Source organism: Humulus lupulus, chromosome 6 (assembly GCF_963169125.1).
Source record: "Humulus lupulus chromosome 6, drHumLupu1.1, whole genome shotgun sequence".
NCBI lineage: Eukaryota > Viridiplantae > Streptophyta > Magnoliopsida > Rosales > Cannabaceae > Humulus > Humulus lupulus.
This window is the reverse complement of record NC_084798.1, coordinates 191,869,700-191,896,961: the sequence shown is the minus strand read 5'-3', so window position 1 is coordinate 191,896,961 and position 27,262 is coordinate 191,869,700. Positions and strand designations below refer to the sequence as shown.

Below are 27,262 nucleotides of genomic sequence, written 5' to 3'. Positions count from 1 at the left end.
TTACAAGATAAACATTCAAAATATAACTGATCCCTAATTTCGAGTGAGGATTGAGTGATTCCCGGATGCTTGGACCAATTCTCACTGAAGTAGTTTCGGGCAGTTTGACGTAGCTCCTCATGCATGTTGACTATTCTTCAAGCTTTACGTGGGTCAAAGGTAGCATACGCATGGCTCTCCTTGGACCAAAGGTCAACTACACTCGAGGTATACTCCTCCATTGTGTCCGATCGGACACAATGGTTGTCTTCTTTGGCTTAAGGTGGTTCAAACCACCTTATTTGACTCCTTCAATCAAGGTCCAATATGACCTTACACTTTGCTCCTCGGACCAAGATGGTCCGAGCCATCTTCTTCCTAGCATATCCTCGGACCAACATGGTCCAAGCGCTCCTGCAGGCGTCTTGCGCGATCGGGGGAGGTCATGTGCGATCGGGGGAGGTCTTGTGCGATCGGGCATAATGCCCCTTTACTTGGACCTAAATGGTCCAAGCTTCCTTTGCTTAACCAAGGTCCGATCGGACCTTGGTCCTCTCTCTTTGGACCTAGGTGGTCTGAGCCACCACCTCTCCTTGGATCAAAATGGTCCAAGGTACCCACAAGACCACGTTCGATCGGGCACACATCCTTCTCCTTGGGTCAACTAGGTTTGAACCTCTTTGCTCAACCAAATGCTCGATCGGGCATTAGGCTTTTCTCCTCGGACCAAGGTGGTCCGAGCCACCATCTACTTCTCCTTGGACCTGAATGGTCCAAGGTACCTTCTATGCGTATGCTCGATCGGCCACTATGTGGCTTTCCCCTTTTGAGTAAAACTTGAGCCTTATTCTTTTTGAACTTATTCGAGCCAAGCTTAACAAGAGGTCCCCTAAGCTTAGGTCCGATCGGACCTACTGTTTTTATATCTTGAACCAAAATTCATACCTCCCCTTCACTTTCTTGGACTTGGCACCAATTTAATTATATGGGTCTTTAAACTGAGGTCTAAGCCAAGCAACCCCCAGTCTAAATACTCTCTTCGATCGGGCGTATTTGGCTTGACTATCTGTCCCATTCCTTAACTGATGTATTGGGCCATTACTAAGCCAGATCACCCTACTAACTCATGCCACGTGTCAATTTCACTGCCACGTCATTCTTTTCAAATTTTTGGGATAACACCTTTGAATTTCAAATTCCACCAACCCCCATGGCTGTTGCCAATGTTTAGTTGGATGTTTATGGAATTAAAATGGAGATTTGGGAGTTATTTGGGATGTCAAAACCATTCAATTTGGAAAAAATTGAAAAACCACATAGGCTGTCAGCCTCACTGGCCGCGGCCAGAATCATCAGTGGCCGCGGCCACTGGCCTCTGTCCCCCAGGCCGCAGCTAGGGAAAGACAGTGGCCGCGGCCACAGCCTTTTTTCAGCCAAAAAAATGATTTTCCAAAATGTCCCAAATCATTTCCCACATGATTTTGTAACCTTCAAACACCTATTGGGAGTTAAAAATATGTCTCCAACAGTCATATATCATCATGGCTTTGTGAAATCCAATATCAAATGTGTAACATATAATATACACATTATTGGGTAATATTTGGGAGTTACAAATTTGTAACTGATTTTGTAACTCCAAAATATGTCACATTTGGGCACACACATGTGTCCAATTTTGTGACTCTCAATAATATGTTACAAGGTGTGACAAATCACATTTTGTCACAATATTTAATCTAATATTATATTATATGATATAATATAACAGTAATGTGGGATTGGTCCGCGTGGGAACGCCACTTGTCCAGAAAAAGTGGTATTTGTAGTCCTGTGCATGGCTCTCATTGCTGCACGGAGCCTTGTAAGACATGCCCGGGTACATATACTTCATCAAATTATAGTACCTGTCACGGTTCCCCTTCTTAGGGAAGGCTCGGAAGCTGTATATGTACAGGATCTATGCTAGAGAAGGGGCAGGCCAATTCTGCCTCCTGAACAAAACGAAGAGCCTTACTAACACCCGATATCCATTCGACAATATCTTGAAGAGGGCTATGCCGTCGAACTTTAGGAAGTCGACATAGTATTGATGGAGTGGTAGTGCAGCTCCCATTTAGAGGTTAGAAGCGCTCCATGCCCCGAGGCCATGGACGCTCTCGTGCGCCCTCTCGTTCTCTCGGGACAAGTACACCAATATGTCCCAGGAGTCCACTCCAAAGTGGCTTATAATCTTGTTAAGATATCCTTGATGTGTCAACTTGCTATGGAGCTTCTCCGCCTCGAAGTCGTCAGCAATGTTTTTGTTGTGCCTTGCCAGGGGACCCATGTTGGCCTCCTCATATGAGATGCCAAGTCGAAAGGGCCTTTTCAACAAAAAAAATTTAAGTTTTAAATTTGATACTTATACAAAATAAAAAGAATAAAAAAAAATCCAATGCATTTTAAAAAAAACACAATAAATCTCTTTAAATAAATATCAAACGTATAGAGCAAACATAAAATAAAAAAAGTGAGAATTGGTACATAAACATAAAATATGAATGATAGAGTATATAATAATAATTGATCAAATAATTAATTAATTTTTTCATCATGTGTGATTAATAATATTAAAAAAAAGAGATATATGTCTAAAATATATGTCCACACTACACGATAATATAATTTGATCAAATTTATTAAATAAAACAGACTATTTAAATCTATTAATAAATAAACAACTATTTAAATCGTAACCAAAATAAATCACTCTTTTTTTATATATAAATAAAAGTATTATTTAGTACACCACAAATTTAAAAAAACATAACTTTTTTAAATCTTAACCAAAATAAAAAGAAACACACATTTTAAAAATAAACAAAAATATATATGCATTTAAAAAAAAAAACTAATAAATCTCTTTAAATAAATGCCAAAAGTATAGAGCAATAATTAACATAAAATAGAAAAGTGAGATTTGGTAAGTAGCGATAAAGTATGAATGATAGTGAATGCAGGAATAATTAGTTAAGTTTTCCATCAAGTGTAATAAAAAGTATTAAAAAAAATTCAAAATATAATATAATTCAAAATATAAAAATCAACATCCACATGGTTATAGTCCTGTAAACACATGAATAAATAAACCACAGGAAAATCCAATCAAATATAAAGCTGAAAGTAAATAAAACACAAACAAAAAAAATTGATAATATACCTCAAATAAAATTCTACCAAGTCATTCCAAGCTGCAACCTATCCGTTGCAATCCAAAGCCATGACCTACCTCACTGCTTCTAAAAAGACACAAAAACACAAATTAAGCATATTCAGCCACAAACACTCAGAAAACAACATAATCAGATTTTTTTAAAATAATACCCACTACAAACAAAGAAATAAAAACTAAATACAAAAATATCTAAAATTCTCAACCCAAAACCTAAATCCAATCCAAACACAATTTTCCTCCAATAAAACAAAAAACCCATGAATAAATTCAAAACCCCATGGAAACTGAGAAGAGCAACCAACAATACAACATATACACTCATACACATAGAAGTACCACAAGTAAACCAAACAACCGTTCGGCTATATATCAACAACAAAACACAAAGGCATAAACTTCTTTGCTGCTTGGAAATAAAATAGTCATCTTGTAGAAGCAGCAGCTATTTCAACAATCAATGGTCATTAATGAGGACATAGTAACTGCCAATATTGATTTCCCTGGAGACTTTGCCAACTCAAGACTGACGGAGATGATTGTTCTCACACACAGATTCGCCAATAATATATTCCGAACCAAGGAGCTCTTTGCATGCAGGATTGTTCAAATGTTGAGCTCATTGTTGGACCCGGCCAAAAGAACCACCAAACCTTGAAACCCAAATAATGCAATAAAGATAAGGACATTAATAACAACAAATGGGATATTCAATGATTTAGGGGTCAGACTTTAGGGCAAAATGAAATTGCAAAACTATTTAAACAATACACAAATAAAAAGTGAAAAGAAGAGAATAGAGGTAGAAATCACACCTCCTCTATCTGGGTTTGGTGTGTGAACAGGCGAGGTGAGGTGGCGCAAGGGTGGTCACATGGTGGTGATGGCTAAGTCCGGGTCACCTAGCTTCGGGGTTGCGCGCGAGGGAGGCCGAGATGGCCCTGTTTGATTCAGACACTTGTGCTTGGGTTGTCGGAAATGACGAGGGAGGGACGACGGGGGATGAGTGCTTTTGGATGAAGGGAGATGGAGGCGATGACCATGGGTGGGTGGAGCTAGTGGAGTGGTGGTGGGTTACTTTGCCGAGAGAGAAAGAGGAGGCTCGGCACAGAGGAAAGGGGAGGGAGACGGCTAGGTTTAGAAATGAAATTAGGTTAAGGGTTTTGGTAGAAAAATATATATTTATACTAGGGTTTGATAGGTAGGGTTTGATTATTGGGCTTCAGTTAATTAGTTTGGGTTTAACCCAATAATGTGTAATTTTTACCACCAATGATGTTAAAATCTACCCAAAATTTATACTACAAAAGATCAATAACTAAAAATTTATACTCAAAATTTATAACTTAGGTAAACAAAATTTTTATTTATATTAATTAAAATCAAATAAGTTAGGTATACAAAATTTGGAATATATTATTATCATCATATAATATTAATAATTATGTTATTTTGGATAACAAATTGGATATATAATAATAATAATAATCATAATATATAAATTGTATATCTTAATAAATATATAAATATTATTGTTATTAATTTCCATATATATATATAACATAGTTTGGTGGATTAACATATTATTATATAAAAATATATAATTACATTAAAAATTTAACTTTATTATTATTATAATTTTACTTTCAAGATTACACTTATCTCTATTCACCTTCAATACTTTGAGTGCTACGAGGTTAGTATTAAAATATTAATTATTTATTATTACATAAATAATTGGAAGTTGCTTTGAATATGAAAATTTAGTTAATTAGTATATTTGAAAACATATTTTATCATTTAATTATTTAAATACAAAATCAACGTGCAAATAGGTTGATTTAGTATATATGCCATATTTTATCATATTTAAATTTAGTTAAATAGTATATTTAAAAGCATATATGACATATATGCATTGCAATTTTATCTTTAATAAGTAACGTCCAATTTTATTAATAATAGTAGTGTTAAATATTTATAATAATAGTAGGATTTTGGGTTTTGAGTTTAATATTAATGTGGTCTTAGAATTCACCCAAAATTTATAGTACAAAATATTAATAACTAAAAATTTATACCCAAAATTTTTAACTTATATATTTAAATTAATTAAAATTAAATAACCTAAGTGGACAAAATTCAGAAGATATTATTATCATCATATAATATTAATAATTAAGTTATTTTAGAAAAAAATTGGATATATATTAATAATAATATTCATAATATATAAATTATATATCTTAATAAATATATAAATATTATTGTTATTGATTTCCATATATATATATACATATAACATAGTTTGGTGGATTAACATATTCTTAAATAAAAAAATAATTACATTAAAAATTTAACTTTATTATTATAATTTTACTTTCCGGATTACACTCATTTCTATCCACCTTCAACACTTTGTGTGCTACCAGGTTAGTATTAAAATATAAATTATTTATTATTACATAAATAATTGGAAGTTGCTTGGAATATGAAAATTTAGTTAATTAGTATATTTGAAAACATACTTTATTATTTAATTATTTAATCTATACTATGATATGATATATTTGTTATTTTTTTCCAGTAGAAATATATCTTGCACTTGAAACATATACTACATTCATTGACATAATGGGAAATGGTAAGATTTCATTAATAATAGTTTAAAAAAAATTAGAAACCTAAAAAAAATTATGAACTTTATATTTGATTTTTTTTTTCCTTTTTGAAGATCATGACAAACCACCTACAAGAAGAATTTCATATAAAGATTTTCTAGAAGAAAAAAAGAAAGAAATTCGTAGAAAACAAAGAGAGAGATATATTAAACATAAAGCATTAAAAACCAATTCAATTCGTATAAATGATATTGAATCATCAAATAACGATGATTTGGACACATTTGATAATGATCGTACGATAGTATTGATTACTCAACATTCAAATATTGGTGCTTAATATACGAACAATGTTGAACATGTTAGTCATCTTCAAAGAGTATCAAAGAGACAACAAAATTCTCATACTCATACTGACATCAATGAAGAGGGATCGTCTCGTGAAGTCGTAATCTATCTCAATCTTGATGGCACCGGGCTAATTCATTCAGAGCCAAGTTCATCTATAAATGTATTTATCCAACGGGTTTTCCTGAAATTATTTTTCTAAGTAGTCTAATTCAACCATCCTTCTATTCGTTTTTTCTTAACATTTCAAAAAAAATTATGAATAGGACCCATATGTTGTTCGACAGGATCTAATCTATGAAACAAACATACCAAGACCTTGTACGGGTAAGGAATTAATATAAAATTAGTTAGTTTTTCAAAATTATTCATTAAAACAATATGGACAGTTTCATTTTGTTTTCTAATTAGTCATTCTCATCAAAATAGGTCAATCGCATACGCGTTCTACTGGATTTAGACAATTGCTAAAAGTAGTGACATCTTAACCATATTAACTTCCATTAGTGCCTAGCTATCGACATTGTAAAGCAAAGTGATTCTGCCATGAAATAACTGGGTTTTGTTGTGCTGATGGAAAATTTTCTCTGGCCACAAATAATGTACCAAATGAGCTTTATGCGTTGTTTACATCCAACATTAGTGAATCCCAACATTTCCAAACATACATTAGAACTTATAATAATAAGTTTGCGTTTACAAATAATTTTCTCTGGCCACAAATAATGTACCAAATGAGCTTTATGCGTTGTTTACATCCAACATTAGTGAATCTCAACATTTCCAAACATACATTAGAACTTATAATAATAAGTTTGCGTTTACATCGTTTGGTGTTAATTTTGATAAAGAACTCTGTCGAAGAAATAGAGGAATATATACTTTCAGAACCCAAGGACAAATCTATCACTATATCAATGACTTGCTCCCTTCCAATAGTCGTCATTCTTATCTCCAATTGAATTTCTACGATACGGAGCATGAATTACAAAATCGAATTTCTTATTCAGACATAATGGAGCCATCAATTGTAACCCAGCTCATCAATATTCTTCACATAAATCCTTATTCCATTTTTTTTTCGTTCACTTGGAGATCTCCCTGATTTGGAAAAACAAATCATTCATATAAAAACAGATGTTGGACTTGATCAACGTGTATTCAATGCCCCTACATCCTCACAAGTTGCAGCGATATGGGTCGAAAATGATGACGAAGATCAACCAAGAGGACGTAACATTCTTGTGTATAATCATTCTGGTGGAAATCATAAAGTTCAGTATTACTTTGGGTGTTATGATCCACTGCAATATCCGGTATTATTTCCTTTCGGTGATACTGGTTGGCATCAAGGGATTCAAAGGATTAGAGGAAGAAGATCAAAGTACAATGAAACAAACCCATCAATAAATACTCAAGAATCAGCCACTGCAGAATAACTACTTGCAACAGAACAGCGAGGTTAAACTATAGTATTAAAAATTTAGAAAAATACATTTAGTATAGATACATCCACGTTAGTAACATTTCCTTCACATTCAACTTTTGTAGGATTAAACCAACAAAGAAAGTGCCCAATAGTTTCATGTCGCAAATATTATTGCTGCAAGTTGCAAATAAGAGAAAATGTCAGATCAATTTTGCTGCTTTCTGGTCGATTATTGCAGCAATTTGTAGTTGATATGTATGTGAAGATCGAGAGCTCAAGACTAGATTATTTTAGAGGCAAGCAACAACATATTCGATCAGAGTTGTATCAAGGTATTGTTGATACAATTACGCTTGGGGAAACAAATCCTTCTAATGTTGGGAAACAGATTATACTCCTATTGACGCCATTTTTCGTCAACTTAAATAGTAGAGCAATTAAACAAATAAAAAATAGAGAAAATGAATTTAAAGAGGAAGACACGGAGATTTTTACGTGGTTCAGCCGTTAATTCTGCCTAGTCCACGAGTCTATCTTATTAAGACTTGGAGTTTTCTGGAAATTCTTCAAGGATGAATTACCCAGAGTTTTCTCTCAAGGAATCAGAAATCAGAATTTAGTCCTTTACAAGTGGTCATTCCTTCTCTATTTATAGGGAAGGTTACAGAGTTCGTTCCCACATATTTCAGGAAGATATTATGTATATCAATTCAAATAATGATATTAAATGCCATATCTCCTATATACATGGAAACGTCCCATGGAAATCGAGAACGGATAACAATTTAGATGGTATCCCTTATATATTGGGATTACATAACAATAAATATGTTCCCACGTAATAGGCTATCCCAGGTGACTCCTCAGGTCTTCGAGATCAGCAATTGGCATTGTGACTGTCAAGACTTACGAAACTGTTACGAACTTGTCACCTAACTTCAGGCCATGCTCGGAGTAGGTAGATACTGTCGAAGTTGTTACACTCGAGCCTGTACTTCCTGAGTTCAGGCTTTCTCGCCTGAAGGCAATTGGTGTTAAGTGTAATGCTGTTCGAGTTCAAAACATACTCAAGGCTACACCCCCTCGAGCTTTCGAGGTCGGTAATTACAACAGAGTTGTCTGACTGAAGGATCATACGACGACCATGCATTATTCGAGCTTACACCTGACGAGCCCAGTTTTCGGGGTCATAACCTCTTGTCTCGAAATCTGGGTGTAACATTTTGCCCCCTCAAAAGTATCAATTCGAATCCTATGAGAATGAAACTTTTGAACTGCTCCTCTTGGAAACTGTACCATAAAATACACTCGAGTGTGGACACACGTCAGCCGGGCATTGACCAATCGAAGTACTTGAGTGCCTTGGAACCCTGCCCACGTTCGTTCGCCTGCCAACTTTATGGTACTATCATCTCATCGATCCCTGATCGTCGGATTGGATACAAAATCCGGCCAGTGGCCCAGATTAGTTCGGCTTTTAACATTCCCAGGGGTCTATAAATACATTTCCATCATCTTCCCCATTTTATTTTCGTCTTCAAGCTTTCGAAGAGAGAAAAGGAGAAAAACCAGAAGTTTCTTTGCCCAGCTCTTGCATGTTCTCCAAGCCGAGAAGTCAAAGCAACGTTAACCTTTTCAACTGCGTGAGATCGTCTTTACAACCACTTATTTGGTCATCAATCTCTCTGTTTTCACCGACTACCTTGTGTAAGTTTAAGCTCTTAGTTTCATATGCCCGTGTGCATGCATTGTTTTTATGCACGTTTATATTGTTGCACCATTGGTTCACTTACACTACAAGAAAAAACAGTATTCATAACACTTAAAAAGTGCTATCTGGGACTATTGATAGCACTTCTGAAAATGCTAACGTAGCCCATGTTATTAAAAGTCCAGTCTTTTCTATAACATTTTTTTAATGTTATGTTCGGTGTTATCTTAAACTATTCAATAACACATTTTTAGATGCTATAATATTCAAATAATAACATTTAGATAGAGTTTTTGATTATAAATTTGAAATTTAATCTTGTATTTTTTTCATAACACTTTTCAACTGTTACATTTGATTATTTTAATAACATTTTTAGTTTGTTATATTATATAAACCATAACGATTTTTTACGCTTATAATATGCTTTTAAATCATAACATATAGTAATAAAATTTTAAATTTTATTTTGATAAGTATACTTATATGGTTTTTTTTTAATTAAAAGATTTTCATTATTGTATTTTGATAAAAAAAATTCAAAATTAATCATAAAATGTAATTCTCAATAGATTGATAAACCATAAGTATTACATTAAACAATAACTAATTCAAACCATAAATGTGTCTACTTCATGAGATCTTAGTTCTAACTTAAGTTTGAAAGCATAACATAATAAAGTTTTATAATCTTGAACAATTTTTACTTCAAAAATGAAAAATAGAAACAAAACTTTATAGTAATTTTCCTAAACAAGAAAAGTTTTTGGTCATTGAAGATGAGAGAAATACAACATCCATAAAGTTGACCATTACAAAAACAACAATAACAACAACATGATACCAGCCTGCCATCATTTAATTTGGAAAGGCTGAATATACATGCCATTCTCAACATAGAACAAACACTTGTGCAACATTTTCTCAGTAAATTCCGGGGATGACCCTGTACCGAACCTTCTCGCAGTACGATTTCCAGTATTTTCCATACCTACAATAACAATCACATGTCAAGATTTTATGCCTTTATCTATATGAAAACGCGCAAACCATTATTCATTTCGTCTACTTATTTATTTTTCTCTACACTGGCATCGGTTTGTAAATTGTCTACACCTGTTGGACCAGAAACCACTAACATGATCAGAGTTTGTCTCTCCCATACAAGCAAATAAACTAGTAGCACTCGTAAGGTAAGTTACGTGGTTAAAAAGAGCTGGAACAGTCCAGAAAAATGCAGCTAATATTTCTGGGACATAGTGGTTATGAATGAAAGCTAATATTGCACAAGTGGCAGTTATATTAACATGGATCAGCTAAAATTACTTACTTGGATCAGCTAATATTTCTTCTTGGTTATGAACCCCCGCATTCATAACCAAGAAGAAAAAAAAATCCAGTTAGTTCAGATTTACATGGCAGAGCCTGAAAACGTACCATCCCGAAGTTAAAAGAATGCTGCTTTTTGTTTCCCCAGTTGTGGTAGTGTAAGTGGCAGTTATCTGTGAAACAGAAAGGGAAGAATTATGCAGGATTTAGCAGCAGATATACAGAAAATTGTATGTATAATGAGAACCAAATAATGAGTTTCAGAGAACCATATACCTTTGATGGAGCTTTACCCCAAACCAAAGCTTTGCCATTTGTTCTGCGAAACTCTTGCCTTTGCCTATCACAGTCGTAGTTGATGTATATGCAAAGAATGCCTGCTACTAGGATGTAGAGTGCCAACTGTGACAAAGCAAAGTAGACAACTAAAATTAAGAATTAATTTAACAGGGACAATGGGGAAATAGGACAGAAAAGAAAGTATGGTTGGTTGCAAAAAAAATCAAGTCTACGCTCATCTCATGGGCTTGGCAGCTTACAAACAAAGTTACAAGCATTCAACTTTTGCATTTGGCTGGTAGAATAGATTTGCAGCTTCTAACTCAAATCTAGAATCAAATTGCCAATATACAGCTTTTACAAGCTAATAATAATATTACTGGTGTATACCAATGGGAGTTAGCTCAAATGGGAAGACATGTGGTTTGCTTCCATAAGGTCTAAAGTTTGAATCCCACCAAGGTATCTACATAGCCATTGCTATAGTTTCCTACTCTCTAGTAATGCAGAAAAGTGTTCACATTTTGAAAAGGTTGAAAAACATTTTGGAACTGTTCCTGAACGAAAGCAGTAATATTACATTTTATTGACCAAATAAACTTAGAATAGAAAACTTTATACCTGAGTTCCAAGGTGTACGGGATGATTGACCAGGTACATGCCAGGAGAAGTATATATAGAAGGCACCCATACAAGGCATTCCCAGCAAATATAAAAACCAGCTGTCAAAATGATAGGTACAATGATCCAAATGAGAGAAAGTATGAACAAACCAAAAGAACGGGAAAGAAGCAATAGATAAATTCAGCACTACAAGAACATTTGTTTAATAATTATTTGGTCTCTTCTAATCACAGTGAAAAATTAGGTAGTAGAAACAATTTATCTGCTAAAATTAAGGCCAAGAATTTGCAACGTCATGGTAGCCAATCCAAGTAATTGGGATCAAATACAGCAATAGATGGAAAAGGTTAAAGGGGAAGTAACTATAATCTTCGAATGGTAACGAACGTAAGAGACTTTAATGATGATGACTTCATAGAAGACGAGTTATCTTATTTCTATCTCACTTAATTCATAAATATAAGTTATGCTTAGTATGCATTCAAAAAAATAATAAGACATCTAAATTTGTACATGTTCCAAAATATCAAACCATCCAGAAGATTATTGCCAAAATGATGTTTAATAAAATAATGGATAACAAGGATGGAAAGTGTTATACCCAAAAATTGGAGAATGCATCCTAGGAGGCTAAGGAGAATGCATCTAGGAGAGTGCCTCCTAGGAGGGCTAAGAGGGTTGGTCCTAGGAGACCCCAAGGAGGGTGTGGTCCTAGGAGACCCCAAGGAGGGTGTGGTCCTAGGAGACCCCAAGGGTGTGTAGGAGGCAAGCCTCCCAAGGTTTTCTAAGTGTTGGCTCGAACGTGTCCAAGGTAAATAGCTAAGGAGAAAAGCTTAATGCCCGATCGAGCATTTGGTTGAGCGAAGAGGTTCGAACCTTGTTGGCCTAAGGAGAAGGATGTGTGCCCGATCGGACGTGGTACTTATGAGTACCTTGGACCATTTTGATCAAGGAGAGGTGGTGGCTCAGACCACCTAGGTCCGAAGAGAGAGGACCAAGGTCCGATCGGACCTTGGTTAAGCAAAGGAAGCTTGGACCATTTAGGTCCAAGGGGCATTATGCCCGATCGCATAAGACCTCCCCCGATCGCACATGACCTCCCCCGATCGCGCAAGACACCTGCAAGAGCCCTTGGACCATTTTTGATCAAGGAGAGGTGGTGGCTCAGACCACCTAGGTCCGAAGAGAGAGGACCAAGGTCCGATCGGACCTTGGTTAAGCAAAGGAAGCTTGGACCATTTAGGTCCAAGGGGCATTATGCCCGATCGCATAAGACCTCCCCCGATCGCACATGACCTCCCCCGATCGCGCAAGACACCTGCAGGAGCGCTTGGACCATGTTGGTCCGAGGATATGCTAGGAAGAAGATGGCTCGGACCATGTTGGTCCGAGGAGCAAAGTGTAAGGTCATATTGGACCTTGATTGAAGAATAGTCAACATGCATGAGAAGCTACGTCAAACTGCCCAAAACTACTTCAGTGAGAATCGGTCCAAGCATCCGGGAATCACTCAATCCTCACTCGAAATTAGGGATCAGTTATATTTTGAATGTTTATTTTGTAATATAAATATTAGGTAAATAATAGAATATCCCTATTATGAGGGGATATCAGTTGAGGATCCCATCTCTATAAATAGAGAGCTTATGAGATGAGAGAGGCCCCTTCGGCTTATTCTTTCTAGAGAGATAAAATTGGGTCTGTCTATTCTAGAGAGAGAAAGTGCTGAAATTAGAGAGAATTCTTGTATTTTCACAATTTATACTGAAGAAACTCAGTTGGCATAGTCCATCTGATCTTGAGTATAGATTTATAAATCACAACTCTAAGTGGATTAGGCTATTACCGACAATCGGGGCTGAACCACTATAAAAATTCTGTGTTATTTACTTTTCTTGTTTATACCGTCTGTTGTCGTTTACATTCTCTTGAAGGTTCGTCGTATTTGACGTTCTCACGTCGTTGGCTAAAAACGCAGTCAACATTTTGGTGCTTTCATTGAGAGCCTGAAGAGAAGAACAGACGGTCCCTGAAGCAAGATGGCGCCTAAGAACACCACTGCTGCTTCCAAGAGGCCGAACTCCTCTAAAGAACCTGCTAGATCTGAAGGTCCTTGCCCACAATATCATGAGAATGAACCTAGGGTCATGCTTGAGGATGTGACTCCAGGAGTTGAAGAGCTCCAAGAGACCATGGGGGCCTTCCAGAAGGAGATGGCACGATTCCACGCTAGGCAAGAGGCGTTTGCTGAAGAGATGGCCAGGCAGAGAGCTGCCTTAGAGCAGCAAAAACGCGATATGGAGGCCAGAAGTGAGGAGCTCAGACAACAACAGGAGGAGGTCAACCGGAAACATCGTGAAGCAGCGCTTGCTTTGGAGGCTGCTACCAAGTTGGCCCAGGCCAATGCCCAAGCTACAGCACGAGGGGCAACCACTCCAGGAGTAAGGACCACAGAAGCTAGTGGTAGGAGTAATGATAGACCAAGGAGGGGTGGTAATAACCCACCTAGTGAGGGAGATGGAGTTCGATCGCACACTACCTCAACCCAAGGGGAGCACTCTAGAACCCCCTCCAGAAGTCACCGATCGGGCAGTAAAAAGACTCCACCTGGGCAGGAGCAAAATAAAGCTCCTAGAGAGAAGAGGACCTCTCAGTTCAAAGATGGGCATGGTGGGGATGAGGCTGATAGTCATCCAACCAGCCAATCCAAGGAAAAGGAGGGCCACAACCCACAAGGAGGAGAACACTGCCCAGAGCGTGCCAAGAAGCCTCCATTGCACCCCGACCAGTGGCGTAGCAGGAGAGATGAAGTCCCACGTAGTAAGCCCACTGGGAAATCGAAGAGTACGGTGTTTGATCGGGTAGGAGAGCATGCTTCTCAGAAGGATCTGAGGGACGTTATCACCAACAAGAGGAGGACCGTCCCGGTCGAAGGGAAAAATCTGGACCGTCCTACCAGTCAAGTAGAAATACTTGACGGTGGCGTGCCAGATGGTAATGCCCGACCAGGCGGTCAAAACCTTGGAACCTCATCAGTCGCACCAGCTATCCAAGCCCAGCTTGACATGCTAGCAGCTGCAGTGCAAGGTTTGTCAAAGCGACCTTCCGAGATAGATCCGATAGACTACCGGAGTGGCAGCCCGTTCTCTGCTCGAATAAGAGCAGCCCAACCACCAGCAAAGTACAAAGCACCGGTACTGCCAATTTATACCGAAAAGGCAGACCCGATAAGACATGTTGGGAAGTTTGAGGACCAGATGGAACTACTCGGGGTGAGTGATGACTATCGGTGTAGAGTCTTCCCCACCACCTTGACGGACAATGCCCAAGAGTGGTATTGGAGGTTTAAACCAAACTCCATTACCTCTTGGGAGTCATTCAGGAAGGAGTTTTGTAGACAATTTAGCACTGCCCGGACTCCACCAGTTTATGCCAACGACTTGGCAGATATCAAACAAAGAAAAGATGAGTCTCTAAAGAGCTATATACAGAGGTTCATGAGAGAAGCCAATAGAGCAACTGCTGTAGGAGACGAAGGGAAGATGGTTTCCATATCTGCTGGGATAATTTATCGAAGTCCTCTATGGGATAGCATCCATCGCCATCCAATCTCAACACTTCAACAATTTCTTGACCGGGCGGAAAAATATATGAATTTGGATGATGCGATAGAGAAAGGGGAGAATGGCATAAACAACCCAAGCAGACCAACTGACTCTCCTAGTGATGGTGGAAAGAAACGTAGAAGTAATGGGTCTGACCACCATGAAGAAAAGAAGGCAAAGATGGATTCAAGTGAGAAGCCAACCAAGTATGAGCCTCAATTCACCAACTACACCACTCTCTCAACCAGTAGAGCAGAGATATATCTTGCTAGTCAAGAGGAGGTTCCTTACAAGAAGCCTCCACCCATCAGGAGAGAGATGAGGAAGAGAGACATGAACAAGTATTGTCGCTTCCATGAAGATTATGGTCACGACACAAATGAATGCAACCACCTCAAGGACGAGATAGAATTTCTTCTCCGGTCGGGCAAGTTGAAGAAGTACCGAGCAGAGACACCCCAAGGAGAAGGAGGTAGAAGCAACTCCGGATTCAAGCGACAAAAATCTCCACCCTTGCAGCCTGGACCCGTGGACTTCACCGTAGACACTATATGTGGAGGTCCACCCTTAGCTGAGGAGAGCAACGAAGCAAGAGGAGGAGTATGCTGAGGAGGAGTGCTAGGAGCAGGAATCGTTGGAGTGGCGTGCACATAGAGCGTCGAAGGAGATATTATTTTTAAATACCGCTTTCAGAGTGGTAGCTTGATTTCGAGTTTTTTAGACTTGTTATTTAAGTTTGGTGTATGAACTGGTTATTTGTTAACCAGACATTTTATTTTGAACAATTTTGGTTGTTTAAGACTCGTTGTCAGACATGTTTTGTCATTTTTAATTTACGAGTAATAAAAGAGACTACGCGCAGCGTGGTCGATTCTTGCTACAAATATGCATGTGTGTTAGTTATCCGAGCAGTGTTCAACTGGTCGATGTGTTCAAGCAGTGTTCAACTGCTTGAGTATTTTCCATATATCCTATGTGTTTCACGAGTAGTTAACTGCTCGAACAGATTCAGTCATGTAGCGAGTGACTAAGGGTCTTTCAACCTCCAACCACCTGGGGGGCACATGGGGTATGCTGGTATATAACTTAACACAGGCAATAAGAGCACGAGGTAATATATCTGTTTTTAGGCTGACTTGTAAATTTTCGAAGTCCAAAAAGGCCATTAAGCTAACTTGCTTGGCAAAGCTTAAGTAACTTGGAATTTTTAAAATTTCAAGTTAGGAGCAGATATTCGTGTGACCATAAACATCATGCTCATAAAATGTTAGAGCAACAAGAGTGTGAGAAAGTATACTTAGCATGGACTTATGAAATGTCTAAAATTTCTAAGTTAGAAAACTAAGTACTCATGCGAAAATGTAAGGCATACACCAGAGTGACTTTACTCTTCACAAGAAACTTATAACTTTTTAAGTCTAGAGGAGACTTAGAATGTTTTAAGTTAACAAGGAGAAGTAAAGTCTAAATGCCAACAGCTACAAGTTTAGCTCACCAGGTGCAAAGTTTTCTTGCTCAGGAGAGCAGATACAACTTCCCTGGTCGGCTAAGCATGTATCATCGATCAATATTCCCTGGAGTGAATCAAACAAATGCATGCAAAATAGATGCTACATGGTGAAAATTTGTCCTTGGGAGGAGAAGTCAAGTTTTCACTAAGATTGATTGAGAGAAATCAATCTCTCAAAATAAATTTGGGAGGGTCGAACAAGGTGCTTTGATGGTTTTTCCTAAAAGTACCTAAGAGTGCCCAAGCAAATGCATAAAAATGTGGTGTCCAAGCATACCTTGAGGTGGCCGATCGGATGCATGTTGATCCAAGGAGCATCTCGCCTACGTCCAAGGATCTAGGCCCAGAAATATTGGTGCCTAAGGTACTGCATCTGAGGAGGAGAAACACGCTTGAGTGGTTGGAAGCTACATTATATCCGATCGGAGTGGGGGGCATTCGTCTGAGGTGATGTGTTTAGTTCCAAGGAGAAGCGTCCAAATGGTGATGCTTCCTATGTCCGATCGGAGAAGGAATGCTTGGAAGGCTGGCTACTGTTCCATGCATTGCATTGCATTGCATTGCATTGCATTCATGTTAACACGGCTTATGCCTGTTTGTCCATGCTCACGATCAATACAGGTGCTTAAAGTGTTTGAAAAATTGGGTGTCCAAGCATACTTTGAGATGGCCGATGGGATGCATGTTGATCCAAGGAGCATCTCACCTACGTCCAAGGATCTAGGCTAGAAATATTGGTGCCTAAGGTGCTACATCCGATCAAGAGGAAACAAGAAGTATCCAGTCGGACCTAGGTCTTTGGCACCATAAGAAAAGAAGTGTCCGATCGGACAAGAAGTGTGCCTAAGGTGCTACATTCGACCAAGAGGAGACAAGGTACCCGATCGGACCTTGATGGAGGAGCCAAATGTTTGGCTCGGGCCATGTCCGAGGAGAAGCCAAGTCATTGGCTTGGACCTTGGTTCAAGGAAAGGTCATGAAAGCTTCGATCGGATTAAGTCCAAGGAGAGGTCCCATGCATGCCCAAAAGATAAACTCAAGAGTGCATGCCTGCCTGCCTGCCTTGTGTCTAAGAGTATATGCATCCGATCGGACATGATTGGAGGAGCCAAGAGGTGTCCGATCGGACCTTAGTTTGAACTTCCAAAAATATGTAGCTGGGACATGTCTGAAGAGAGCCAAAGTGATTGCCCTGGACCCATACCCGAGGAGAGTGCCTGCATTCGATCGGATCACATCCAAGGAGACCATGTTTTGCATGGTGCAGGCCGAGCATATCCAAGGAGCCTAATGCATGTGTTCGATCGGACAATGTCATGAAAGCTCAGTCCGAGGAGACCGTGCATCCGTTCCAAGATGGTTGGCTCGGACCAAGTCCAAGGAGAAGTCCCATGCATACCCAAAAGATGAACTTAGTTTTTGGCCAAGGGTATGCAATGTCCGATCGGACATGATCTGAGATGCCAAGAAGAGTGTTCTTCCGATCGGGCATGGTTGAAGATACCAAGAGATTGGACAAGCTTCGATCGGACCGTGTCCGAAGAGAAGCCAAGTCATTGGCTTAGATTTTAGATCGAGGAAAGGCCATGGAAGCTCCGATCGGACCATATCATGAAAGCTCCGATCGGACATAGTTGGAGGAGCCTAGTGCGTTTGGCTCGGACATGTCCGAGGTGAACTTCCAAGATGTGTGGCTCGGACCACCTTGGTCCGAGGAGATTGCAAAAATATGCCCGATCGGACCCTAGTCTGAGAAGCCAAGAAATTGCCTCGGAGGAGAAGACAAGGAATTCACCCATGGTCCGATCGGATCACAATGCTTAAAAAAAAAAAAAAAAAAAATAGAGCTCAGTCCGAGGAGTTCGATCACCGAAATTCTAATCCTAGCGCAACCAAATCGAGGATATTCAACGACCTATCTCTATACCATGATGATTTTGCAACATATTCAAAGGGAGCTTATGTTTTCATTACGTCAAGAAAATAGAGTTTGAAGATATCACAAGGCAAGTTCAAGACAAGTTTTGTCATGGGAGTTTATGTGAAAGTTATCATCCGGATAGGAGCTTTTGGATGACCTCAAGAGCATTTTGCTAGAAGAAAAGTTTATCATACGAGGGGAATCGTATAATAAACTTGGGGGGCAAATGTTATACCCAAAAATTGGAGAATGCATCCTAGGAGGCTAAGGAGAATGCATCTAGGAGAGTGCCTCCTAGGAGGGCTAAGAGGGTTGGTCCTAGGAGACCCCAAGGAGGGTGTGGTCCTAGGAGACCCCAAGGAGGGTGTGGTCCTAGGAGACCCCAAGGGTGTGTAGGAGGCAAGCCTCCCAAGGTTTTCTAAGTGTTGGCTCGAACGTGTCCAAGGTAAATAGCTAAGGAGAAAAGCCTAATGCCCGATCGAGCATTTGGTTGAGCGAAGAGGTTCGAACCTTGTTGGCCTAAGGAGAAGGATGTGTGCCCGATCGGACGTGGTACTTATGAGTACCTTGGACCATTTTGATCAAGGAGAGGTGGTGGCTCAGACCACCTAGGTCCGAAGAGAGAGGACCAAGGTCCGATCGGACCTTGGTTAAGCAAAGGAAGCTTGGACCATTTAGGTCCAAGGGGCATTATGCCCGATCGCATAAGACCTCCCCCGATCGCACATGACCTCCCCCGATCGCGCAAGACACCTGCAAGAGCCCTTGGACCATTTTTGATCAAGGAGAGGTGGTGGCTCAGACCACCTAGGTCCGAAGAGAGAGGACCAAGGTCCGATCGGACCTTGGTTAAGCAAAGGAAGCTTGGACCATTTAGGTCCAAGGGGCATTATGCCCGATCGCATAAGACCTCCCCCGATCGCACATGACCTCCCCCGATCGCGCAAGACACCTGCAGGAGCGCTTGGACCATGTTGGTCCGAGGATATGCTAGGAAGAAGATGGCTCGGACCATGTTGGTCCGAGGAGCAAAGTGTAAGGTCATATTGGACCTTGATTGAAGAATAGTCAACATGCATGAGAAGCTACGTCAAACTGCCCAAAACTACTTCAGTGAGAATCGGTCCAAGCATCCGGGAATCACTCAATCCTCACTCGAAATTAGGGATCAGTTATATTTTGAATGTTTATTTTGTAATATAAATATTAGGTAAATAATAGAATATCCCTATTATGAGGGGATATCAGTTGAGGATCCCATCTCTATAAATAGAGAGCTTATGAGATGAGAGAGGCCCCTTCGGCTTATTCTTTCTAGAGAGATAAAATTGGGTCTGTCTATTCTAGAGAGAGAAAGTGCTGAAATTAGAGAGAATTTTTGTATTTTCACAATTTATACTGAAGAAACTCAGTTGGCATAGTCCATCTGATCTTGAGTATAGATTTATAAATCACAACTCTAAGTGGATTAGGCTATTACCGACAATCGGGGCTGAACCACTATAAAAATTCTGTGTTATTTACTTTTCTTGTTTATACCGTCTGTTGTCGTTTACATTCTCTTGAAGGTTCGTCGTATTTGACGTTCTCACGTCGTTGGCTAAAAACGCAGTCAACAGAAAGTTAAAATAAAAGGATGTAGAACCTCGATCATGTGCAATATCCATTGTGCTCCAGTATCCAGCTTCCCACCAAAAAAACTTAGTAACATACACCAGCATCAATATGGTATTAACAAGCATTGAATCAGCCACTATGCCGTTCACTTCATACTGGTAAAAAGAAAAAAGATAGACGTTAAATACTAGCAAAAGAGCTAAAGAGTGTGTCCACAAAGCAATCTGTTGTAGAAGTGTAAAACAGGAAGGTCGGGTTTGATTTAGAGGTAAGAAATAACCACCAGGCCAGCTGCACGGGCACACAGTAAAGTAAGATTAAGTGTTCTTTTTGTTCAAATGAATTATACAGAGAAACAATCCTTGAACAAGAGGGAAAATGATTGGCCGCTGGAAATGGATTGTAGAGATTTTGTGGCAAAGCAACTCAGATTCGTTAATAAAATTTTAACAGTCTAAGTTCACACAATCAAATGGCTACACTGCTGCCACATATTTCAAATTGTAAGCGAGCCAAGTTTCAAACCTAAAATGCAATTCATATTGCAACTGGCACATCAACCAACACCATGGACATAAACAAAGTGATGCTGAATTACTGACATAATTAGGCATAATTCACAACTATCCCATAGACGCTACCTGCTTTATGCAATAGGTTACAGCTAGAACTGCCCAAGACATCATTCCAAATCTGCAATTTGTAAAAACTTTAATGTCGAAGTTTTTACCAATGCGAGGATAGAGTTCCATACCCTGCAAAAAGACAATCGAAATTCGAAAGGATATTCAAAAGTTATGGTTTGGGAAAATTTCAATAATGACCGCATACACTTAGTAACCCAGCAGAGTTTAAGCTGCTACAAAACACATACTCTCTAGCAAAATTGAAATAGTAAAAATGACAACAACAAAAAACTAACAGAAACAAGTAACAAAATCCACCACCAAAAATCCAAATTTAATAAACAAGAAAAGCAGAAATCCCAGAAGAATCACACTTACCCAATAGAAATCAATTATGATGTTCCCAGACGAGCCAGAATCAGTGGAAGACGGTGCCACATGGCCCTTAAAACAGAAAGAAAGAGTCTCAAAAATGTATCTCTAAGTTCATATTTGTGAAAGGGGAACAACAATTGTATTACATAACAATTCAAAATCCTTACTTTTATGTATAATAAAATGCAAAAAACCAAGCTTCCGAAAATAAGGGCAGAATATATTTCTCCCAAATGATCATAAACAGTTGAAGGATTGAATATGCCAAACCTGAAGACAGCCAAAAAAAAGTACCAAGATATAATATAGCACATTGCTTATATCAATCCCAAACTGAACAATATAAGCATCTAACTTTCAAAACAGTAATTAACCGGCAGCACTGTCCTTTAACTTAAAACAAAGAAATATTTCACTTGGAACATTATGAAATTTCAGAATATCTCATCAGCTAATAAATTCCAACATTTCACAAAGAATTTGTAAATAAGAGTAAAACAGACAAATTAATTAATAACATTGTAATGAATAATGATGCACATTAATCATAGTGAATTAGTGATCACTGCAATAATTCAGAAGGTGAAGTCTAAAAAACAAAATAAGATGAATAAAACCTAAGACATCGGTTTTAAATGAAAAAGATGCTACACAACTGAGTAATACTATAATAACTGCAGGCTCTAAAAGGAATGATCTAACAGAGTTAGTAAAGCAGAACAATACAATTTTCATTTACCAAACAATGTTTATGAATTTCTCATAATTAACTCTAGAGAAAAAGAAACTACTTAAATTATAAATGACTTGCAAGATGAGATGAAAAGAGACATACTGGCTCATGCAGCACATTAGCAGTTTCAGTCCTGGAAGTCCATTCCTCCGTACCCTTCCAATCCAACCAATTCCATTCATCTCAATCCAACCACTTCCAACAAAATGCTAATATTCTTTTTTTGTATATCTTTCTCTAGTAAAAGAGAATTTCATATTTTTTTTCCATGATCATGCAAATCAAAAACCAACAATTCAAGCTTGTTTTGCAAATTTACCGTTCCCATATTACATCTCTCAATTAAACTCAAAATTCACTTCCCATCTATCAATCTCCTCAATCTTTCGCACAGGAGAACTGATATCAAGAGCCAAATGGAAAATTTTAAACACAATGCTAACCTATAAAATTCAGAGCATGAAAATAAAAAACATGACAAATACATACATGAAGACAATCCAAAGCAGATTCTAAGATTTTCAAGTTCTTTGTCTCAAATGCAAGTCGAAGAGGACTCAACACAAGTTCTGCCACAGACCCCTCCAAAGTATTCCCAGCACTTGCCAAGACAGTGGAAATAGTTGCACTTATGCTCACTGGCTTAGCAACTGGAATAGCCTCGGCATCGTGAGGAACTGTTTGTGACTGGCTTTCCTCTGTTTCAGATTTTGCAGCTCCATCTTCAAGTGAACTGCAACAGAAAGAGATACCATACACAACAATTAAAGGACATCTTATTGTTACAGAGGATTTGATAAGAAAAGTTTTACATGTTAAAGATGTGCTACTTGACCTGATTGCATAAAAAAAAATCAACAGAAATTACACAAGAACAAGTTAAAGATTGTAACAGTTACATTAATATTTATTTTATTATTATTATTTTTTTTGGGTGGTGGGGGGGAATAAGAAGTACAAACCTCTCATCACCAGCAACCGATGCAGCTTTGTTTGTCTCACTGGAAGCGGAAGGCTGAACCTGATTGACCTCTTTCGTACCATCTGAGAAAAAATTATTACAACAAAACAAACTAGTGAGTTACACCTTGAATTTTCTCATCTCCAGCTTAATGGACAATTGACATAGTAAGCGGATGTTTGTGATGATGGTGAAATGTACAAACCAAAACAAAACTGTTCATTGCTAATTCTAGTCAATAACAGCCACCTCTAATTTCAATCGCAAACAAAAAAATGCATTCGAAAAAATCGACATTATCACTTTCAAATTGTAAAGAAGCATAACCTATATAATTCTGAATAGCCTTCTGAAGTTCTGGATGTTTTTTCCCCGAACATTCTTTCAGCATCGACTCAAATGCCCGTGTAACAAAACCACCAGCTGCACCACCCGCCATTTTTACTTTCTTCAATCAAAATTCCCCTCGTTCCGCAATTCTCCCCAATCTTAAACCAAAAAAGCATGTGAATCAAAAGGACGCCTGACTGAAATTAGCATCAACCAGAAACAAATGCAGAGAACTCAGATCGAAAGCCATTGAGCCAAGATCCGATAAAGGAAAGAACAGCTATAGATGAGCAATTGCAGAGACATGGAAAGAGACACTTACCTTAGACTTTTGCAAGTTGCGAAAGAGAGATCTGAAAAGGAGGAGAGGAGAGTGTATTAGATCTGGTGATCTGGTACGGTTATAGAGTGTGTTTCACTCTTCTTCTCCTACTGGCTACTGGTCTTCTCTCGCGGAGCTCGGAGCGAAGCCTCGGACATTTCCAATTGCCACCGTTGGCTGGATTGAGAGGAGGGACTTTTGAGAGGGAAATTTCATATAGAAGCACCTGTACCCTTCCATTCATCCGTCGGTCATGCGAGAAAGAGAGAGAGAGACCGAGGGGAGAGGCGTGAGGCACTATACCCTTCCATTCATCCGTCGGCCATGCAAGAGAGAGAGAGAGAGAGAGAGAGAGACCGAGGGGGAAAGGCGTGAGGCACTATACCCTTCCATTCATCTGTTGGCGATGCGAGAGAGAGAGAGAGAGAGAGAGAGAGAGAGAGACCGAGGGAAGAGGCAGACCGAGGGGAGAGGCGTGAGGCGAGAAGGTTATGGTAGAGAGAGAGAGACAGAGGGGAGAGCATTTGCTTTGGTTTTATGATATTAGAGAATGAAAATGTGAGTTAAGAGTTGGGGAAAAAGTAAAGGCGGGTGTTTTAACAAAAAAATTCATCTGCCACCCCTTTTTTTCTCTTCCGTGTTCTACCCATTTGGCTAATCATCAATAATAGCGTTTTTTAAATTATGTAATATTTTAATGTAATATTTAGTCAAATTTGTTGTAGTGTTACTAGTTTTGCGCACTAGAGTGTTTAGCCGATAAGTATTATTCTTAAGTTCTAATATCATGGGTTCCAAACCCAAATTCTGTGTAATAGATCCAAATACGGTTCTTTACTGAGTTTTTGAATTTCGGATGACATATCGTGTACACCAAGATACTGGGCACAAGATTAGGGTTTTCAAATTGCACGCTTCCCAAAAATATTACTTTTTGAGTAACCGCCAACTTTTTGCCCTGAAATATCGGGATCTTCCTTCCTTTCCGTGGAACACACGCTCCGAGACTAGCCTCGTCCTTTGGATCGAGTTTGCCCCGTAGCCTCGACTATTCGAGCTTAGGTCATCCTGATTTTCATTCTTGATTTCTTGTTCGCCTGACAATCACCCTTTTACTCTTTTTCTAGATGCAACTTGGAGAAGCGTTGGGGGTCAAAGCTCGCAATTCCTTACTCACCAAAAACTCCGAGCCCAGAGTCACCCTTCACCCAGAATCAGCGCTTGATTCGGGAGCACCAACTAAGGCATGAGCAAGAAGATACCCGAGATCACTTTCGACGTCAAATCGACGAGGTCAAGGAGAGGAAAAGGAAGAGACTTAGGGTCACCATCCACCCAGATCCCGACCTCGAGCCCAGACCAATCCCCATCGATCCCACTCTTAGAGTAACAATCGCCTTCAAGCCGAGGGACCTTCAATTTTCACTGATGGGAGAACCATCAAACCCCCCTTCTACCTCATAGTCAACCTCCATTCCCACCTCGAAGAGAGAATTCTTCGAGGCTAAGCACTACTAGAGCTCGATTTCTTCATTGGGGCAGATCTCCAACATCTTGGCCCTTCAGAATATTGGACTATCAGGCTCGCTAAGGTGTTGAGCTCCAACCTCCCACGAACGAAGTTGTCGTGCCCTGGGAGATGGTAATCCCGACAATAAGCTAAGATACGCGGCTTGGAGTCATAAACACATGAAGGCAGGGGCATTATTTCCCTTAAAGTCTTTTTTCAAGAACTTCTTGGATTTCATCGAGCTTTCTCCTTTCAAGCTCAACACCAACTCTTACAGGCTTTTGTCAGCCCTGAGGTCGCTTTACCACAAGCTAAAGTGGGAAGGACCTTCACCACAGGAGATCCTGTATCTCTTTTGTTTGAAAAGCAATCCCTCCCGAGCTCGGGGAGGAGACGACTTCTACTCCCTTTCGAGCTATCCCAAGGAGAATAAAATCTTTGAGGATTTACCAAACCATCCCCCCGATTTCAAGAAGACTTTCTTTTGGACAGATGGCCTGGCCCCTTCCAGATACTATTCGTTCAGACGAATTCGTAAGTATAAAAAATCTCTTCTTTTTGTGCTCGAATATTTTTCTTAGGCTTGAATCACTCATGATATGTTTATTTCTTTAGCCAATTATCATCGGCCTTCTCCCTCTGATAAGATGAAAGAGCACAAGGAGGCCTTGCTCCAATTACCTTACAGTAGGCGCTCCCTTTTGTATCTTCTTCATGATGATATGCTTCGAGCTTATGGCCTCCTGAAAAAGGATCAGTCTACAAATGACTATTCCAACAAGAAATATACCAAGTGGGAGTTTCTGCCTCTCCCAACAAGAAGCCTCCCTCCGAGGCGCATTTCTAAGCCACAACTCCCAACTCGACATCCCAGGAGCCCGCAATCGGGGAACGAGGCCAACGACGAGGCTTCGAGCTTAAGCGACAGAGGTACAATCATCCTTAGCTCAGAATTATGGTCTCCCTCACTACTTAAGCATAAGCCAGATAGATTAGTCTTGTGTGAAGATGATAGGGACCACTTTTATGTATGGTCCTGGGTAGATAAGAGAGTACATAGGTTCGATAGTTAGCTAGGGAAATATGACACTATGTATAGTCTGAACGAGGCATGGAACGGAATAGCCGTTCAATATGGGACAAACGATTATAGAGACCTATCGAGGTTGACTTTCACGTATAGGGAAGGTACTCCCCCTGCCTCCTCTGAAGATGGGGGAATTACGTGGTCGCCGAGCACGAGCTCGCGGGAGAGTTCCAATTAGGTTTCTCTTTACTTGTCCTTTTATTCCTTGCCTGTCTGCATCATGCTAACTTTTGTCTTGGAATTCCTTATAATGTGGTGTAACTATGCAGGTGCCATGGAATCTGATCTTGACACTGTGCTCGCCAGTGGCGAGGGGGCTCAAAGGAGTAAGAGCCTGAAAGGCTCGCGAAAGTCAGACCGACCCGCCAAGGTCCTTAAGAGGACTGAGAAGACTTCTCCTCCACCAGCTCCCACTGTTACGAGCCCAGTTGTGGATCTGACTCCTCAGGTCAAAGCATCAACTACGGTCGTTCCTCCCTTGAGTCCTCCGATCATGGTTCACTCAATGCTCGGCCCACCCCCGAAATAGCCCTCAGCCTCCAAAATACGCATGTTGTCGATTTCTACACATGTCGATGAGTATATAGTCGATAATGCTGTCGGGCCCCATGGGGCCACACTTGGTTCGGACATTCAGTCCCGGGTGGGCCAAAGCTTTGGCGACTTTGACGCCCCTCAGTGGCAGTTTTTGAACAATGCTCGGGACTGCAATACACTTTACGACAAGAGTATCGAGCTCACTGCTGCAGTAACTTCTCTCATCTTATTTTTAGTTGTACTTGTGCTTAGTGTATGTTCTAAATCGATTTCTTTGTGTGTCAGGCTCTTGCTGTCTCTGCTCAGCTTAATTATAAGTTGAATAATGAGGTCCATTCGAGCATGTCCTACGCCCAAGAGTCGAAGGATCTCCAACTTAAGCTTACTGGCGAGCTCAAGGCCACATAGGCAAAGATGGAGGTTGAAGCTGAACAGATGAAGGCCAAGACAGTCGAGCTCGAGAAGGTGAATGCCCGGCTTGCGGAGCTTGAGAGGATCAATGCTAAGCTTGAGGAGGAGAAAGCTGCCACTTGCAGAGTTTAAGGAGAAGAAGGATCGGGCAGTCGACTTGGCCATGTATAGGATCTAGGCCAA

General features: G+C 39.5%; 3 protein-coding genes across 4 annotated transcripts; all 3 read right to left on the bottom strand.

Moving 5' to 3' along the window:
* Positions 1 to 10,046: 10,046 nt before the first annotated feature.
* Positions 10,047 to 11,628, bottom strand: LOC133782878 (7-dehydrocholesterol reductase-like). 2 transcript variants are annotated; one of them, XM_062222305.1, is made up of 4 exons: positions 11,532 to 11,628; positions 10,908 to 11,033; positions 10,740 to 10,804; positions 10,047 to 10,293 (listed from the first exon to the last, which is right to left on the bottom strand). In XM_062222305.1, the coding sequence occupies exons 1-4, from the start codon at positions 11,568 to 11,570 to the stop codon at positions 10,227 to 10,229; spliced, it is 297 nt and encodes a 98-aa protein (XP_062078289.1). In that variant the 5' UTR covers positions 11,571 to 11,628; the 3' UTR covers positions 10,047 to 10,226. The 2 variants fall into 2 exon arrangements, with proteins under 2 accessions (XP_062078289.1, XP_062078290.1); XM_062222306.1 differs by lacking the exon at positions 10,047 to 10,293 and adding an exon at positions 10,551 to 10,578 and having other exon boundaries at positions 11,532 to 11,585.
* A 5,551-nt stretch (positions 11,629 to 17,179) lies between these two features.
* On the bottom strand, positions 17,180 to 21,521 carry LOC133785789 (7-dehydrocholesterol reductase-like). Its single transcript, XM_062225005.1, has 5 exons — positions 21,356 to 21,521; positions 21,192 to 21,257; positions 20,829 to 20,942; positions 20,216 to 20,342; positions 17,180 to 17,241 (listed from the first exon to the last, which is right to left on the bottom strand). The coding sequence occupies exons 1-5, from the start codon at positions 21,500 to 21,502 to the stop codon at positions 17,180 to 17,182; spliced, it is 516 nt and encodes a 171-aa protein (XP_062080989.1). The 5' UTR covers positions 21,503 to 21,521.
* A 596-nt stretch (positions 21,522 to 22,117) lies between these two features.
* Positions 22,118 to 23,708, bottom strand: LOC133784368 (brefeldin A-inhibited guanine nucleotide-exchange protein 5-like). Its single transcript, XM_062223745.1, has 4 exons — positions 23,535 to 23,708; positions 23,210 to 23,370; positions 22,884 to 22,965; positions 22,118 to 22,654 (listed from the first exon to the last, which is right to left on the bottom strand). Exons 2-4 carry the CDS (start codon positions 23,319 to 23,321, stop codon positions 22,360 to 22,362), a joined length of 489 nt encoding a protein of 162 aa, XP_062079729.1. The 5' UTR covers positions 23,322 to 23,370; positions 23,535 to 23,708; the 3' UTR covers positions 22,118 to 22,359.
* Between the last annotated feature and the right edge of the window lie 3,554 nt (positions 23,709 to 27,262).

Coding starts and splice junctions, on each gene's coding strand:
- LOC133782878 (XM_062222305.1), bottom strand. CDS start 11,570: ATGTACCTGGTCAATCATCCCGTACACCTTGGAACTCAG. Junction 11,034..11,531: donor CCGTACACCTTGGAACTCAG/GTATAAAGTTTT, acceptor GCTTTGTCACAG/TTGGCACTCTACATCCTAGT. Junction 10,805..10,907: donor GGGGTAAAGCTCCATCAAAG/GTATATGGTTCT, acceptor TCTGTTTCACAG/ATAACTGCCACTTACACTAC.
- LOC133785789 (XM_062225005.1), bottom strand. CDS start 21,502: ATGTGCTATATTATATCTTGGTACTTTTTTTTGGCTGTCTTCAGGTTT. Junction 20,943..21,191: donor TCATAATTGATTTCTATTGG/GTAAGTGTGATT, acceptor GTCTTTTTGCAG/GGTATGGAACTCTATCCTCG. Junction 17,242..20,215: donor GGATATTGCACATGATCGAG/GTTCTACATCCT, acceptor ATGGACAAACAG/GCATAAGCCGTGTTAACATG.
- LOC133784368 (XM_062223745.1), bottom strand. CDS start 23,321: ATGGCGGGTGGTGCAGCTGGTGGTTTTGTTACACGGGCATTTGAGTCG. Junction 22,966..23,209: donor GGCTATTCAGAATTATATAG/GTTATGCTTCTT, acceptor ATTTTTTCTCAG/ATGGTACGAAAGAGGTCAAT. Junction 22,655..22,883: donor TCGGTTGCTGGTGATGAGAG/GTTTGTACTTCT, acceptor TTTCTGTTGCAG/TTCACTTGAAGATGGAGCTG.